The 19,103-nt window shown below is 41.5% G+C and overlaps 1 protein-coding gene and 1 long non-coding RNA gene across 2 annotated transcripts; both read left to right on the forward strand.

Annotated features, from left to right (window-relative positions):
• Nucleotides 1–1,578: 1,578 nt before the first annotated feature.
• Nucleotides 1,579–7,982, forward strand: LOC120560227. The gene is made up of 6 exons (XM_039802528.1): nt 1,579–1,671; nt 2,954–3,006; nt 6,702–6,919; nt 7,406–7,493; nt 7,590–7,924; nt 7,975–7,982. The coding sequence occupies exons 3-6, from the start codon at nt 6,703–6,705 to the stop codon at nt 7,980–7,982; spliced, it is 648 nt and encodes a 215-aa protein (XP_039658462.1). The 5' UTR covers nt 1,579–1,671; nt 2,954–3,006; nt 6,702.
• LOC120561678 lies at nt 7,980–10,728 on the forward strand. Its single transcript, XR_005639633.1, has 3 exons — nt 7,980–8,067; nt 8,210–8,362; nt 10,545–10,728. It is a non-coding gene; the product is annotated as an uncharacterized LOC120561678 (long non-coding RNA).
• The last annotated feature ends 8,375 nt before the right edge of the window (nt 10,729–19,103 follow it).

Consider the following 19,103-nt stretch of genomic DNA (forward strand, 5'->3'; position numbering starts at 1 on the left):
TATTGTTTGCATCTTAAAAACATCAAAATCCCAGTTTAACATTGGTGGACTATCTTTTATAATCATAATTAACGTAAATACAGACATGATGATACATGGACATGTGAAACATTCTCAGTTCAGAATAAAACAGGGTATAGGTAGGTGAAAGCGCCTCAATCGTTTTTGGACTGACTGCCACTGGTGTGAGACTGGATTGCTCTGTAGTCATACAGTCAATATTACAGTCGAACTTGCAAAACAACATGACAACATTGTCATCAGCATTATCTTGTATGCTGTGGCATGTTTGGGAGGTGGCTTGTGGTTGGACAGGCTTGTAAGGAGAGCTGTCTCTGTGGTTTGAGAATTTTAGTGCTCTCTTACCTTTGACACATCTATCACACATTGCGGGGAAAAAAACACACAACACAAGTAAGCAGCTGCAGTTCTGTGGGGCAGAAGCGGAATGGAATGGAATGGCCAGGCAGGTTGTAGCTGACAATTGTCTACAACAACATATCCGTAAGCCACTGGATAGCCTATAGATTTTCACAGTAATAATTATATTACCTTACTAAGAGAAGAATAAAACAAAATTAAAAAATAATATAATAATATATATATATATATATATACACACACATACTAGCGGTCAAACGTTTTAGAACACCCCAATTTTTTTAGTTTTACTACTACTAAAAAAAAAAAAGAACAAGCTGGTAAGCTTAAAAACATGGAGTGGCCACACAGCCCCATTGAGCTGGTTTGGGATGAACTGGACAGAAAAGTGAAAGCAAAGCAACTTACAAGTGCCACACATTTATGTGAACTTCTGCAACAGAGTTGAGAAGAACTTTCTGAAGAATGTTTGATTTCCATTGTAGAAAGAATGCCACGAGTGTGTTCAGCTGTTATATCTGCCAAAGGTGGCTACTTTCATGAGTCAAAAATTTAGAATACATTTTGGTTTATAAATTGATTCCATGATTTCTTTTTTAACTTACATTGTTCATTTGTTCTATTCTTTCATTTCAGAGTACAATAATATATTATTGTACTGCATGAAATTAAATAAAAACCTGGAAAAATTGGGGTGTTCTGAAACCTTTGACTGGTAGTACATATTGTCACAAACCGGCTCATGGCCTGTGGCAAAGAATGAGGGGACACCAACAACAGGTATAGGCCAATCAAAAAGATATTTTATTATAAATCAAAACTAGTAACTTTAAATAAAGAAAAAGGAATGAGGTGTGAGAATGTCATAATGTAAGGTGTATGTAAAGTGCATGGATGAGTGAATCTGTATAGGTGTAAATGACTGAGTGGAAACTAAGTAAAGCTATAAAGGAACAAACCAAACCAAATCATACCTGGAGGAGCAGAGAGAGAGAAAAGTGGTTAGAAGCAGCTTAAATAACCTGAGCCCAGGTGGTTCCAATCACTAACGACCCTCCTCTGGCTGCAGGAGGAATTATTAATCTGTTGTTGTTATTGACATGTGCTGGCATATTCATTGCTCCATACTTTATGAGCAGAAACATTGTTTTTGACAAAGGCAGACGCTGGCAAGGCTTTTCAAAATTAAGAGTTTAGTTTATACGCGCTTTTATTTCGAAGCGCCGACTGCAGCAGAGTAGAGCAGCATCAGTCCGCAGCAGTAGCAGCTGCAGCGCGCTTTCAACACCGGTGAGTAACATACCTGTCTCTCTATTATGTAAAATTATGTAAAATTATTGTATTAAACCATCATTACTATCAAAGTATTGTGAGCTAAGACACTGGGGAATTTGAAAAAATGCTTTTTTGAACTCCGCTAATGTTGAGTGTTTTAGCTAACTTTAGCTAATGTTAGTAGTTAGGCTAGTAGTTAGGGTTAGTTTCAACCTAATTAGTCGACATAACGTTACTGGTTTTATACAGCCCCTCTCGAAATTAAAGGCAGAATAAACAATTTCGAGGCAGTACAATTTCGAAGTAGTATATTAAACAATTTCGAATACAAAAATGAAAGCTGAATTAGCTCGGCTCTTTTTGTTGCCTCTGCTGCTTTTTTCCTTTTTAGTTTTGTGTGAATGAGTTCAAAGACATTGGTAATCTTGTACAAAACAAGCTGTGTAAGCAGTGATGAAGCTAGTGTTACATTAAATTAATTAAGCTATATCCGTTTCAGCTGCAATTGTATGATTGATTGCAGTTGTTTTTCCCGAGAGTTCAGGTATGCATTTTAAGAAAATGCTGTCTTTTTACATTTTGACTTGTCATAGTAGGAAAAGCACAGCTGAAATTGATAACCTTAACGATGGCTCAGTTCCATCAAGTGTCCCAGTAAGCTATTTCAGTGAGCCAGCATGCACAATACCAGGACCTCTCCTAAGTGGAATGCAGCTATCAGTAATGGTTTAATACCAGGACCTCTCCTAAGTGGAATGCAGCTATCAGTAATGGTTTTGAATACACCTGTGCTTTTCCTACTATGACATGTCAACATGTCTGCCATGAAAAGGTCTATAGGGTCACAATGGTTTGTCATTTTTGTTAAAATGGGTTCCCGGGAAAATGTTTTGAGAAAGAATGATTTAATGGGTAGTTCTGACAATTTAACTAGACTGACATCTAACAGCCATACTGGCCCTTTTAAAAAAAAAAAAAAAAAAAAACTAATCGTTCAGTTTAGTTCAAGTCCAAAAGCATTATTCTGTAATGGTACATCTAGGCCTATCGGTGTCCTAGCTCTTATTTATCAGAGTGCCATTAATGTGTGAATGCACCTGACATAATTACTAAGAACAAATATGACAAATCTAAACAAAATAAGAACTCTCCCATTGTTCTATTTCTAGGCTGTGAATTTAACCTGAAATTTGGTGGGTGAATGTTAACCACACAGTATTTACCTGTGCAAAAACATAAATTATAAAAAGTGCCTCCTGTTGACTTCTCTCAACCATTTTCTTCCTGTCACATTTAGATTTGTCCAGATCAGTTATTCAATAACTGTGGGAAAGTGTTCTTCTTTGCCACGTAAGTAATTTAAATGTAATAGTTTGCCATATATGCATGATGTATCTGTTGTCAGTTCATGCTCATTGGTCATTTTCAGTTCTGATATTATTGCACTTGCAAGCTCAAAAATTGTAGTAGGCCATGTGAAGTGCATGATGGTGGACAGTCGCTGCCTTCCTCTGCTCAGTTTCATTAATTCTGTGTGTGTGTGTGTGTGTGTGTGTGTGTGTGTGTGTGTGTGTGTGTGTGTTTTTTTTTGTGTGTGTGTGTGTGTGTGTGTGTGTGTGTGTGTGTGTGTGTGTGTGTGTGTGTGATGAGGAAGGAAAGAACAGGGTGTTTTGATTGATGACCACAGAATTGGATTAAATTAGATAGAATAGTTTTGTTTGTTTAAGCTTACTTCTGAAATAATATTAACCCTTGTGCGCACCCATTTAAAAAAGTAATGTAGAGATCCCTCTCTGAAAAAATGTTCCCCTCCTAAAAGTGCTGTAAAAATATTATTTATGAATATTTTTTCCACTTTTATTGAGTCAGATCTTTTCATCAACTGAAGTCCTGATCATAACTATTATATTTTAATTAATTTCAGAAATAAGTTTATCCTTTTTAATGCCATTTTTGGAATATAAAACCAGATTTCCTTGTGAAATAAACACAAAATATTTCCGCCACTGAGTAGTGGGTAGTTTTCTCCTAAGTTTCCCACTTACCAGCAATTTCCACTGGATGCGGAACGTCTCCGGAACGTCGACGGAGTCATTAGGTTTCCATTAAAGTCAATCTGTGTATTTCCACAGACTGCGGAACGTCTGCGTCCCGACTCCGTCCCAGTTCCGTCAGTCCGCAGCCCTCTGCAGCAGATACGCAGAGCTTCTATTTTTGACGGACGACGGAGAGCTCTGCAGCAATTCAGCACACGGCAGATAGTGCGGGACAGGAAGTCGAGCACAGAAACAAAATAAATATCCGGTTAATTTTCAAAATAAAATACACCGTGCTCACGGCGGATCATATTTCCCTGAACTACACCTTGAAAACGCAGCTCAGAGTCGTTTCCCCTCTACTCCTCTGGATGGAAACAAACTGTTGTTGGTTTTGTGGTTCTATTCTACCTGAATTCGTGGGTCCTCGTGACTACAGCTGTCAGTTACGGCCGCAGCCGTTCCGCAACAAATCCGGACCCGGTGGGTATTGACGGACGGTGGAGCACGCAGCAGACACGCAGCGGAGCCGGTCCGCAGCTGTTACGCATCCAGTGGAAATCCCCGGTTAGTGATGTTAAGTTGAACCACTTCAAAGAAGGCTAAGAGTTGAATTTGATTTTAGATTATTAGACCTACAGTTTACATTTTATTTTTGTTTAGTGGGCTTTGTTTACATGGGAGGCCTACCAGTTTCCTCAAACCAATCAAACGAAATGATGAAGTACAAGCCATTTTACATGTGGGAAACACTATTGTCTCCTGTGTATTGTATTGAAATGGATTACTTTCATGGCAATTCAAGGACAAGGAGGAGGGTAATCAAAGCTAGAGTGCAGCAGCATTGAATGACCCTTGCCATGGAGGCTGTGGACCAGGCAGTGCTAGCGGTGGACCAGGGAGATCAGGCAGTGGACCAGGCATCGCAGACAGTGGATCCGTATGTGCAGGTTGAGGAATATATGGAGAACAATGCTGATGAGGCTATAAATATGCAGTTGGACTTTGACAGTGATGTTGATGACATGTGTAGTGACTGTGATGAAGATCCTGCCTGTGATTTTACTGAAGAGGAACCCCACTCTGATGCGAAGAGGAAACTAGCTGAATGGGCAGCTAACTGTCAGGTGTATCATTCTGCACTGTCAGAGTTACTAGCAATACTCTTGGAGCTGGGTCTGGATGTACCCAAGGATCCCAGAACTCTCCTCGGTACAGTGAAAGATTGTACGGTCAAAGAGATGGGACAGGGAAGTTACTACCACTTTGGGCTTGCAAGTGCGATACTGTCAGAACTGAAAATGACAAGTGAGCATGAACTGACAACAGACACATTGACTGTTCGTGTGAATGTTGATGGGATGCCTCTTTCAAGGAGCTCTAATATTAAGCTGTGGCCTATTTTAGGTAAAATAGTTGAACTACCAAAAGCAAAAGTGTTTATCATAGGTGTATATGCAGGTCCCTGTAAACCTGAATCTGTGAACAACTACAGTGCCTAAAAAAAACAAATAGTGGTGTGTAGAACTATTTTACAATCGAACTTGAAACTGATGTACAAGTTTAATCCAAAAATACGGATAAATTGAAAAGAATATATGCACATAATGAATTGATTAAAAATTACATAATATTTTGGAAATGTGGCAAGGAAACGTAAAAGGCACTGTACATGCGTGATTTTATTGAAGATGTAAAAGCCATCACAACAACTGGTGTAATGTTAAGTGGGAAACGGTACAATGTCGCATTTCCAGATGCTTTTATTTGTGACACTCCAGCAAGAGCTTTTTTAAAATGTATCCAAGGTCATGGTGGCTATAGTTCTTGTGAGCGTTGCACACAGTATGGCATTTATGTTGACAATAGTTGTGTTTCCAGACATGGATTCCAGCCTGAGGACAGACACTCAGTTTGAACAAATGTCTTAAGAAGACCACCATCACTCTAAATCACCTCTCCAGGGGCTAGGCATTGGTATGGTTTCTGCTTTTCCTCTAGACGACATGCATTTAATTTGCTTGGGCATTGTGCGTAAATTGATTGCTCTGTGGTTTAAGGGGCCATTGCAATGTCGGGTTCCATCTTCTGTCCTTTCCGCCATCTCTGATCACTTGAGACTGTGTAGACAAAGCTTACCCCAGAGCTTCTCCAGAAAACCAAGATCTTTGTCTGAGTACAGCCAGTGGAAGGCTACAGAATTCAGGCAGTTCTTATTATATACAGGGCCAGTTGTGCTTTTTCAAAGATTGCCCAATCAACATTACAAAAACTTCCTGGTTTTGTCATGTGCCATGAGAATACTTCTGTCTCCTCTGTGTAGAGAGTTCTGTGGTTTTGCCAGAAAATTGTTAAGATTCTTTGTTACCAACTTTGCTAAGATATATGGGACTAAATTTCTGGTTAACAATACACACCGTCTTATACATTTAGCAGATGATGCTGAAAAATATGGCCCTCTGGATTCAGTTTCATGTTTTCCTTTTGAGAATTATTTGGGACAGTTGAAAAAAATGGTGAGAAGACCACAGGGTCCTGTGCAACAGATTGTCAGACGTGTCTATGAAAGGCAATTATTTTCTCACATGTCGAAAGACATGCCTGAAGGTGTTGAACTGAAACAGCCCCATGCATCTGGACCACTGCCAACAGATTTTTCCATGCCTCAGGGTGTTCAATATAAGATGTATAAACTCAAAGACACAATCATCTCAAACTCAAGTGGTTCCAATTGTTTTGAACTGGGGGGCAGAGTTGCAATTGTGAGGAATATTGTGCATTCCACTGCAGAAACACATGTAGTGTATGAACTTTTTGAGACAGGGGCATGTTTTTTCAACTACCCCATTGATTCGACATGTCTTGAGTTTGTTTACTATCAAAACTGTCTGGTCAGCTTGCCAGTGCTCCAGTAACAGACTTCACAAAACCACTGCTGTTATTGCCTCTTCAGAAAATGTTTGTGGCTTTGCCTCAGCTACACAGCACATAACATGATGACCTTTGCAGGATGCCCTCATTCAATGTGGTGGAGTTTATGGATGAAATTGACCCTGATGGCTGCAAGAAGGTGGACATCATTCCAACAACATGGTTCGAGGGCACTGACGGAAAATTATGCTGGTGGCCACCAGCCACATTGCTCAATGTGACCAAGGCTGTGAAAGAGGGCACACCACCAGCTCAAAACTGGATTCTGTGTAATGTGCGTGTGATGGGAAATGCAGGTAACTTTAATTTTCCTTATTAACTAGTGCTCTATTTCCTTTACTTACTTTAAAGCCCCTGTGATCCCCAACTCAGTCTTTTTTGTGTTGATTTTTCTCTAAAAGGTTCTCTGAGCTAATTGGTCAAGGGCTGGTGTAGCCGCACATCATCATTCCAAACAAGCAGGATCACACCAAACTTGATTAATTCAGTTAAATTGATTTTAGTCCTCACATATGTGATAGTTGTAGGTGTGCTCTTGTTTGGTTGGATACATGCAACCACACTATCCCTCTGCAGATTAGACATCTGCTTCATATTATGTATACTGTATGTGCATGCATTTTTCAATTAATACTGCTACATACAGATGTGCACTGTGATTCTCTGCAGCTCATGTCTGTGTGACAGCAGAGGAAGAGGAAGACTAACTTGTTTAAAAGCCGTCACACTTCTGTCAAGTGAATTCCTGACCATGACTTTGCATTTGTCATTGTATTTTACAGCTACTTATGCGGAGGCCAGGGTAAAGCTACATCAAGCTGAGTATACATCAGACCTGACAGACATCGAAGATGGCTTGATAAAGAGAAAGTAGGTGTTTGTGGGGGAATACAGGTTAAAAGTAATTTCCATAATATAGAGGCAGTAGGTATGGTTTACCTTATATCTTCATTTTAACTTCTCTAGGACAAGGTCAAAACTCTTCCAGAGTCAGAGCAAGCAACTAGAATCAAGAGAGCATTCTGATTCAGAGGACGAACTTCCACCCACTCCCCCAGAAAAACTCCTTTGGCCAGCAGCAAATAAAATGACCAGCCGGATCACCATCCCCACTGCCCAGCGAGTCGCCAGTTCCACTGTCCAGCAGATCACCAGCCCCACTGCCCAGCGAGTCGCCAGTTCCACTGTCCAGCAGATCGCCAGCCCCACTGTCCAGAGGTTTGCAAGCCCCAGTTGTGAAGCAATGTTCTCTAAACTTCTTACAATTGTAGAAGAAATTAAGGAGACCCAGAAGGTTCGTGGTAAGATGCTAAATGTCCTGCTGAAGAAGCAAGATACATCGGTGATGGAGGTTCCTGATGGTGTGGTCTTCCCGCTACAAACTCAAGCAGATGTTGAGGCGCTTGAGGAGCGACTGGGGGACCGCAGTCTAATGTCTGCTGTTGTAAGTTTTTTTTATTTTTAACTTTTTTTTCAAATTGATTAGCCTACAAAATAAAATATGTATTACATTACAGTAAATTACACAAAGGCTACAACTTCAGTTAATGTAAGCCTGTTTTTCTCCTTTTGGCTCTCATCCCTAGGTTGCCATGGTTGCAGATATAGGGGGCACAAATGTAGATGATGCAACGAGGCGAATGATGAAATGCATACTGTCAAATGAGCTGGCATTGGACTATAACATGTTTGGCCGTCACGGGAAAAAGAAGTTTAAGGACTTTTCAACGTTGTGTATGGTAAGTAAATTTAGAGAAGTTCTTCAACTAATGAAAATCATTTGTTGAACATTCCATCTGCAGGGATTAAAGTTCTCAGTTACCCTGAAAAATGAGAGAAAAAAAATTACAATGTGTGCTTTTGTTGTGCAGGGCTCGACAGTTCAAGTGTTTCACTCGTATTTGAGACTAAAAATAGATGTGTGCGAACTATAAAATGTATTTAGGGGCACGTGTGCGAATAAAAAGTGTAATATAATTCAGCTGAAGCAGATTATATTTTCGCCGGGCGCATTTCCTCTGCTGCAGTGCCCCTAGAACCAAGGAGTCAAGGTCCGCAGTTTTTTTTTTTTTTTTTTAATATAACCTTTGTAAAAAGCATCTGTCTTGCAGTCAAACCACTGCAGGACAGACACAGTGGCTGTGAAGAAAGCAGGGAAGGCTGTCATCACAGTGTTGTGTCTGATGTCAAACTGCGCACACTTCGCTAAAGTGCAGTTGAACCTGTCTCCACATTTGCTACGCCCACTGGCCTGTTTTCAGAAAAGTGTAGGAATACGACGTGATGCGAGTTGCGACACGGTACATGTGAGTCTCACAAGAAACGTGAACCAAAAAGAGATCTATGGATGCATTCCTACTGAACCCTTGACCACACTGCAGCGATTTCAGTCACACAGTGATGAAAGTAACAGTTTCTCAGATCCTTTTTAGGCTACTTAAGTAAAAGCAGACAAATACTGTCATCTGAAAATACTCAATTACAAGTAAACGTCCTGTATTCAAAATTTTACAAAAGTAAAAATACCTTTAGTATAGCAGAAGAATGTACATAAAGTAACAAAAGTAAAAGTACTCGTTGTGCAGCAGTGTTATATTATTGAAGGATATTTTGTTGTGTGCTTGTGTCACTAACAAACGTGAGAGATTTGAATGTTCTTCATCAGTGTTGGGCCCCTTTATATATATACTTTGGGGAAATGATTAACTACTGCATCATACCTTAAGTGTATCAAATGTTTTTTAAATAATAATACACTTTATTTGTATAGCACCTTTCAAGTGCATAGCAAATCTTCAAAGAAAAGGAAAGAGCAGAGAATTTAAAAAAAATAATAGAATAGAATATTAAATATATTCTTTTTTGTCAAATCTTCATCTGAAAAGTAACTAAAGCTGTCAAATAAATGTAATGGAGTAGAAAGTACAATATTTATGTCTGAGATGTAGTGGAGTGGAAAAATAAAGTAGCATCACATAGGAATAGCCTACTCAAGTAAAGTACAAGTATCTCATACTTGTCGTTAAGTACAGTACTTAAGTAAACTGAAGTTTAACCTGTAACCTGCAGAGTCTTTTTTATTTTTTTATAAAAGTCTTAAGCTTAATAGATTGAAAACTTTACATAAAAGCAAACTGACAATAGAAAAGCTGTTCAAAATCACCCTTTTCCTTTTAAAAATGCTCTTGGTCTGAATTATTTAGATTGTGTAGGTTAAAAGCCTTCTTACAACTCGAATGCTGTGTTAGAGAACAGAAGAGCTGTTGGGCTTAACAGCCCATGAAAACCTATGGGAAGCGACCTTTACGGCAGTGAAATTATTTTTTTCTTGCTTTAATCACTGTATCTGTGTGCGGTCGTTACTTTATTTTATGGACTTGCTTTTTTTTTTAGATTATGCACCAGTAAGGTATTGAGCATGGTGGGATTTTCAAATTAAAGTAAATTGGAGGAAAAATGTCACTCTTTGTCCTGGACTTTTCAGAACTGCTCATCTAATTTTTTTTTAATACTAAATAAGCTTAAATCAACATATAAATAGCCACCTTTTTACCCAAATAATGCTGGTTCTATTGGCATTTCAAATCTGAAGCCTGCATTGTACCATTGAAGCCTCGTGCATCAGTTATTGCTTTTAGTGCATGCGTTTTAATGTGAAAACATTTTAATTATTTTATTTTATGATTATTTGTACACACCTCACAAAGCTATTAATTATGATTATGAGAGAGTAATAAAATGTTTTAAGTTCAAGTACTTGATAAATATTTTCTTGTGCTAAAAATCCATAACGATGATCCATCATATCCTTCATACTTTTTCCAATATGGCCCTGAAGTTGGCCATTGTTTAATTCTAAATGGTGTTTAAAGAGAATGTTTTTAATGTTAGCTCATACTGTCAACCAAATTTGTTTTACAGAGGCTCTTAAGAAGAATTCATTGACGGCACAGGTGAACCAACAGGAGGCAGAGAGGGCACTGTCGAAATGGTTCACTCGGGCAAGAGACAGAGGAGGACGAAGGGCATCCAGACAGCCAGTGCCAAATTAAACAGTACTGAGCAGTGGTGGAATATGAGTGAGTGCAGAAAATTTGTCTTCAGTTACAAGTACAGTTAAACTGTTAAAATATTACTCAGTTACAAAACATTGTTGAAATTGTTTTTCTGGAAAAATTATTTTCATTACCAATGAATGAATGAATCTGTTGATCATTTTGTTTATCAGCAAAATATTGAAATCAGAGAATGTGGCAGTTTTTTAAATTATATAGAGCCTGACTCAAACTGGTTGATGATTAATAATTTATTTTTTTGATTAATTGTTGCAGCTCTAAGTTGGATGTTTATTCATACTATACTCAGTATTCAATAAGGATTTTTTAAAGCATATCTTGCCCAGCTGGGGCCCATCTAAAACCTGGTGTAATCCTGCCTTAAAGTCACATGGGCAATTGGCTTGGGGCCAACATGGAACCCGTGGACAATCCCACTTGCAACCCACATTTCAGTCCATACTGTCCCCATGTAGGCCCCACATAGGTCTTAATGCTGGGACCAAGATGGGTCTTGTGCGTTTTGCCCCGCTGGGGCCCCTCTAAAACCTGGTGTAATCCTGCCTTAAAGTCACATGGGCAATTGGCTTGGGGCCAACATGGAACCCGCGGAGAATACCACTTGCAACCCGTATTTCAGTCCATACTGTCCCCATGTAGGCCACACATAGGACTTAATGCTGGGGCCAACATGCAACCCGCGGACAATCCCATATGGGTGTGATCTGACAATCCCACCTGGGGCCAATGATTGTGCCCACTTTTTACCCCAATGGGCCCCACATACAAATGTTGGCTAGGGAGTGCCGCGCGAATGCAAGGTTGCAAGGAGTGGCGTCCGCCGGTAACCCCGACGCGCGCAGAGGCGCTCGGGCCCGTCCATCGCTGCTCGCAGTTTTAATTAGGGCCCAAGCGCCGACAGCATCAGCGCCGAAGGCCCTATTGAAACTGAAGGAATTATTGTTTCTTTCTTTCTTTCTATTATTATTTTCCCGTCAAATGAATTGGCTTTTTGAGGGGCTTAATATATTCAAAAACTCACCAAATTTGGCGGTCGCATCAAGTCTGGTGAAAATTTACGTATTTTAAGGGTTTCGGGAATAGGCGCACAAAAATGGCTCGCTAGCGCCCCCTAGAAAGTTAAGAAAATTGAGCCCCTGCAGTGCGTTTAACGTAAACTTCACGGAACTTGGTACACATATGTACCATGTCAAGATGTACAAAAACTTCATTAGAGCCATACCCTAAACCCAACAGGAAGTCCGCCATTTTAATTAAATGTTCGAAATTAGCGCGATTTTGGCCATTTCCACATGTCGTATGTTCTTTAACGAACTCCTCCTAGAGATTTCATCCGATCAACTTCAAACTCGGTCTGTGCCATCTTAAGAAGTTAAAGATGAAAAGTTGTTAAAGAAAAACTTTGTCATGGGACGTGGCCGTGGGCGGCCATTTTATGCGTTTAGCGCCCGAAACAGGAAGTGGGTGTAACTTCGAGTGTACATTGTCCGATTACCTCGAAACTTTTCAGGATTCATAAGAGTCCGAACGTGAGGACAAATAAAGGCCGATATTTACTTAAAGTCATAGCGCCCCCTAGTGGCAACAGGAAGTAGGCCTAAAAGTCAAGTTGCTATACTTTAGGGAACTCCTCCTACAGATTTCATCTGATCAACTTCAAACTTGGTCTGTACCATCCCAACACCTTAATGATGAAAAGTTATTAAAGCGCCCATATTATGCTCATTTTCAGGTTCATAACTGTATTTTAAGGTTTTACCAGAATAGGTTTACATGGTTTAATTTTCAAAAAACACCATATTTTTGTTGTACTGCACAGCTCTCTCTCACTGCTGCAGATCCTCTTTTCACCTGGTTTCTGTTTTAGCTACAGAGTGAGACCTCTTTTCATCTTCTTCTTCTGTACTATCTTTGATTGTTCGCACATGCGCAGTAGCTCAGATGTAGATCATGTCAGCTAGCTAACTCTAGAGACAGTAAAGGAAAGGCTGTTTCTCCAACTTTGGTCAGTTACAAGACAGGATTAGCTCGGAGACTTCTAAATGAGGGCGCACATGTAAGTAGTTCTTTTGTAGATTATGGTAAACTTGTGTGTGTTGTAGCAGTGCTTTGCTATTGAGAACGACGTAGCATGTTAGCGTTAGCCGGCTAATGCTAACGCTACGAGCTAACGGTTGTGGTTAGCCAGCTCATTTCGAACTGTGACGTCACAGTCCGAGGCCGATTTAGAACAGCTCAATAGGAGACTGAAAGCAGGACACATTCAGAAACCGTATCTCACTCAAAACAGCATGGATGGATTTTTTTCAAAGTTTGTATGTGTGTGGAAGCACCAGAGACACAAAAGAACACCAAACCCCAGAAAGTGTTTGTTTTCATAATATAGGCACTTTAAAAGAAACTTTTCGTCAGACGGTGTGGGTGTGGCGTGGCGGCCATTTTGAGTGTTTAGCGATGAACAAAGAAGTTGTTGTAACTTGAGTGTACGTTGTCGTATCTGCCCGAAATTTCTCACGATTGACAAGGGTCCAGGCCTGAGGACACCTACAGGCAAAAATTAACTTTTGGTCATAGCGCCCCCCGCTGGCAACAGGAAATGCGCCTTATATGACAAACATCATCCGATTTACATGAAACTTATGTGTGGTCTACATGTGATGCTGAGCAGCCCCCTATACTTTAACCACGCCCACTTCCTCAGGCCACTCAGCAGAAAGTTCCTTATACATTGGTCATGGTTTGGCCCGCCCCTCTGTGCTTAGCCACGCCCCCATTTATAAGTAATGACCCATTTCATGTAGACCCTTGTGTGAGATATCATTGGACTCAGCAGAGACTTCCTTCTTCATTGGTGATGGTTTTGCCCACCCCCTATGCTTTAGCCACACCCCCTTTTATAACTAATGGCCCGTTTCATGTAGACCCTTGTGTGAGATATCATTGAACTCAGCAGAGACTTCCTTATTCATTGGTGATGGTTTGGCCCACCCTATGCTTAAGCCACCCCCTCTTTCATAAAACCTTACCCATCTAAGGTAGAGCCATAATTGAACTCAGCAGAGACTTTCTTTTTAATTGGTGATGGTTTGACCCGCTCCCTATGGTTAAGCCACGCCCCCTTTTATAGCTAATGACTCGTTTCATGTAGACCCTTGTTTGAGGTATCATTGAACTAAGCACAGACTTCCTTTTTAATTGGTGATGTTTTGACCCGCTCCCTAAGCTTTTGCCACGCCCCTTTTCACAGCTAATGAACCGTATGACGTAAAGTCTTGTGTGAGGTATCATTGACCTCAGCACAGACTTCCTTTTATAATTGGTGATGGTTTGACCCGCCCCCTAAGCTTAAGCCACGCCCCCTTTCATAACATTTCAACTATTTAAGGTTGACCCTTGTGTGAGGTATCGATGAACTCAGCAGAGTTCCTTCTTCATTGGTGATGGTTTGGCCCACCCCCTATGCTTTAGTCACGCCCCCTTTTATAACTAATGACCCGTTTCATGTAGACCCGTGTGTGAGATATCATTGAACTCAGCAGAGACTTCCTTATTCATTGGTGATGGTTTGGCCCACCCTCAATCGCGCACCCTCTTTCATAAAACCTTACCCATCCAAGGTAGAGTCTTTTGTGAGGTATAATTGATCTCAACAGAGAGTTCCTTTTTAATTGGTGATGGTTTGACCCGCTCCCTATGGTTAAGCCACGCCCCCTTTTATAACTAATGACCCGTTTCATGTAGACCCTTGTGTGAGGTATCAATGAACTCAGCACAGACTTCCTTTATAATTGGTGATAGTTTGACCCGCCCCCTAAGCTTTTGCCACGCCCCTTTTCACAGCTAATGAACCGAATGGTATAGAGTCTTGTGTGAGGTATCATCGAACTCAGCACAGACTTCCTTTTTAATTGGTGATGGTTTGAGCCGCCCCCTAAGCTTTTGCCACGCCCCTTTTCACAGCTAATGAACCGTATGACGTAGAGTATTGTGGGAGGTATCATTGACCTCAGCACAGACTTCCTTTTTAATTGGTGATGGTTTGACCCGCTCCCTATGGTTAAGCCACGCCCCCTTTCATAACATTTGAACAATTTAAGGTTGACCCTTGTCTGAGGTATCAATGAACTCAGCAGAAAGTTCCTTCTTCATTGGTGATGGTTTTGCCCACCCCCTATGCTTTAGCCACACCCCCTTTTATAACTAATGGCCCGTTTCATGTAGACCCTTGTGTGAGATATCATTGAACTCAGCAGAGACTTCCTTATTCATTGGTGATGGTTTGGCCCACCCCTATGCTTAACGCCCCCCCTTTCATAAAACCTTACCCATCTAAGGGTGAGGCCATAATTGAACTCAGCAGAGACTTCCTTTTATTGGTGATGGTTTGACCCGCCCCTATGGTTAAGCCACGCCCCTTTTATAGCTAATGACCCGTTTCATGTAGACCCTTGTTTGCGGTATCATTGAACTAAGCACAGACTTCCTTTTTAATTGGTGATGTTTTGACCCGCTCCTAAGCTTTGCACGCCCCCTTTCACAGCTAATGAACCGTTATGACTAGAGTCTTGTGCGAGGTATCATTGACCTCAGCACAGACTTCCTTTTTAATTGGTGATGGTTTGACCCGCCCCCTAAGCTTAAGCCACGCCCCCTTTCATAACATTTCAACTATTAAAGGTTGACCCTTGCGTGAGGTATCAATGAACTCAGCAGAGTTCCTTCTTCATTGGTGATGGTTTGACTCGCTCCCTATGGTTAAGCCACGCCCCCTTTTATAACTAATGACCCGTTTCATGTAGACCCGTGTGTGAGATATCATTGAACTCAGCAGAGACTTCCTTATTCATTGGTGATGGTTTGGCCCACCCCCAATGCTAAAGCCACGCCCCCTTTCACAGCTAATGAACCGAATGATGTAGGGTCTTGTGTGAGGTATCATTGATCTCAGCACAGACTTCCTTTTTAATTGGTGATGGTTTGACCCGCCCCCTAAGCTTAAGCCACGCCCCCTTTCATAACATTTGAAAAATTTAAGGTTGACCCTTGTGTGAGGTATCAATGAACTCAGCACAGACTTCCTCACATCTAAGGTAGAGTCTTGTGTGAGGTATAATTGAACTCTGCACAGAGTTCCTTTTTAATTGGTGATGGTTTGACCCGCCCCCTAAGCTTAAGCCACGCCCCCATGTAGACCCTTGTGTGAGATATCATTGAACTCAGAACAGACTTCCTTATTCATTCGTGATGGTTTGGCCCACCCCCTAAGCTTAAGCCACGCCCCCTTTCATAACATTTGAATTATTTAAGGTTGACCCTTGTGTGAGGTATCAATGAACTCAGCAGAGTTCCTTCTTCATTGGTGATGGTTTGGCCCACCCCCTATGCTTTAGTCACGCCCCCTTTTATAACTAATGACCTGTTTCATGTAGACCCTTGTGTGAGATATCATTGAACTCAGCAGAGAGTTCCTTATTCATTGGTGACGGTTTGGCCCACCCCCTATGCTTAAGCCACCCCCTCTTTCATAAAACCTTACCCATCTAAGGTAGAGCCATAATTGAACTCAGCACAGACTTCCTTTTTAATTGGTGATGGTTTGACCCCGCTCCTAAGCTAAACCCGCCCCTTTCACAGCTAATGAACCGAATGATGTAGTCTTGTGTGAGGTATCATTGAACTCAGCACAGACTTCCTTTAATTGGTGACGGTTTGACCCGCCCCTAAGCTTAAGCACACCCCCTTTCATAACATTTGAACAATTTAAGGTTGACCCTTGTGTGAGGTATCAATGAACTCAGCACAGACTTCCTTTATAATTGGTGATAGTTTGACCCGCCCCTAAGCTTTTGCCACGCCCCCTTTTCACAGCTAATGAACCGAATGATATAGAGTCTTGTGTGAGGTATATCGAACTCAGCACAGACTTCCTTTTAATTGGTGATGGTTTGACCCGCCCCTAAGCTTAAGCCACGCCCCCTTTCACAGCTAATGAACCGAATGATGTAGAGTCTTGTGTGAGGTATCATTGAATGCGCACAGACTTCCTTTTTAATTGGTGATGGTTTGACCCCGCCCCTAGCTTAAGCCACGCCCCTTTCACAGCTAATGAACCGAATGATGTAGGGTCTTGTGTGAGGTATCATTGATCTCAGCACAGACTTCCTTTAAATTGGTGATGGTTTGACCCGCCCCTAAGCTTAAGCCACGCCCCTTTCATAACATTTGAACAATTTAAGGTTGACCCTTGTCTGAGGTATCAATGAACTCAGCAGAAAGTTCCTTCTTCATTGGTGATGGTTTTGCCCACCCCTATGCTTTAGCCACGCCCCCTTTTATAACTAATGACCGCTTATCGTAGACCCGTTGGTGAGATATCATTGAACTCAGCAGAGACTTCCTTATTCATTGGTGATGGTTTGGCCCACCCCCAATGCTTAGCGCCACCCCTCTTTCATAAAACCTTACCCATCTAAGGTAGAGTCTTGTGTGAGGTATAATTGAACTCAGCACAGAGTTCCTTTTTAATTGGTGATGGTTTGACCCGCCCCCTAAGCTTAAGCCACGCCCCCTTTCACAGCTAATGAACCGAATGATGTAGAGTCTTGTGTGAGGTATCATTGAACTCAGCACAGACTTCCTTTTTAATTGGTGATGGTTTGACCCCCCCCTAAGCTTAAGCCACGCCCCCTTTCATAACATTTGAACAATTTAAGGTTGACCCTTGTGTGAGGTATCAATGAACTCAGCACAGACTTCCTTTATAATTGGTGATAGTTTGACCCGCCCCCTAAGCTTTTGCCACGCCCCTTTTCACAGCTAATGAACCGAATGATATAGTCTTGTGTGAGGTATCATCGAACTCAGCACAGACTTCCTTTTTAATTGGTGATGGTTTGACCCGCCCCCTAAGCTTAAGCCACGCCCCCTTTCACAGCTAATGAACCGAATGATGTAGAGTCTTGTGTGAGGTATCATTGAACTCAGCACAGACTTCCTTTTTAATTGGTGGTTTGACCCGCCCCCTAGGCTTAAGCCACGCCCCCTTTCACAGCTAATGAACCGAATGATGTAGGGTCTTGTGTGAGGTATCATTGATCTCAGCACAGACTTCCTTTTTAATTGGTGATGGTTTGACCCGCCCCCTAAGCTTAAGCCACGCCCCCTTTCATAACATTTGAACAATTTAAGGTTGACCCTTGTCTGAGGTATCAATGAACTCAGCAGAAAGTTCCTTCTTCATTGGTGATGGTTTTGCCCACCCCCTATGCTTTAGCCACGCCCCCTTTTATAACTAATGACCCGTATCATGTAGACCCGTGTGTGAGATATCATTAAACTCAGCAGAGACTTCCTTATTCATTGGTGATGGTTTGGCCCACCCCCAATGCTTAAGCCACCCCCTCTTTCATAAAACCTTACCCATCTAAGGTAGAGTCTTGTGTGAGGTATAATTGAACTCAGCACAGAGTTCCTTTTTAATTGGTGATGGTTTGACCCGCCCCCTAAGCTTAAGCCACGCCCCCTTTCACAGCTAATGAACCGAATGATGTAGAGTCTTGTGTGAGGTATCATTGAACTCAGCACAGACTTCCTTTTTAATTGGTGATGGTTTGACCCGCCCCTAAGCTTAAGCCACGCCCCCTTTCATAACATTTGAAAAATTTAAGGTTGACCCTTGTGTGAGGTATCAATGAACTCAGCACAGACTTCTTCACATCTAAGGTAGAGTCTTGTGTGAGGTATAATTGAACTCTGCACAGAGTTCCTTTTTAATTGGTGATGGTTTGACCCGCCCCCTAAGCTTAAGCCACGCCCCCTTTCACAGCTAATGAACCGAATGATGTAGAGTCTTGTGTGAGGTATCATTGAACTCAGCACAGACTTCCTTTTTAATTGGTGATGGTTTGACCCGCCCCTAAGCTTAAGCCACGCCCCCTTTCATAACATTTGAAAAATTTAAGGTTGACCCTTGTGTGAGGTATCAATGAACTCAGCACAGACTTCCTCACATCTAAGGTAGAGTCTTGTGTGAAGTATAATTGAACTCAGCACAGTCTTCCTTTTTAATTGGTGATGGTTTGACCCGCCCCCTAAGCTTAAGCCACGCCCCCATGTAGACCCTTGTGTGAGATATCATTGAACTCAGCACAGACTTCCTTATTCATTCGTGATGGTTTGGCCCACCCCCTAAGCTTAAGCCACGCCCCCTTTCATAACATTTGAACTATTTAAGGTTGACCCTTGTGTGAGGTATCAATGAACTCAGCAGAGTTCCTTCTTCATTGGTTATGGTTTGGCCCACCCCCTATGCTTTAGTCACGCCCCCTTTTAAAACTAATGACCCGTTTCATGTAGACCCTTGTGTGAGATATCATTGAACTCAGCAGAGACTTCCTTATTCATT

The sequence above is a fragment of the Perca fluviatilis genome, chromosome 1, assembly GCF_010015445.1.
Source record: "Perca fluviatilis chromosome 1, GENO_Pfluv_1.0, whole genome shotgun sequence".
Lineage (NCBI taxonomy): Eukaryota > Metazoa > Chordata > Actinopteri > Perciformes > Percidae > Perca > Perca fluviatilis.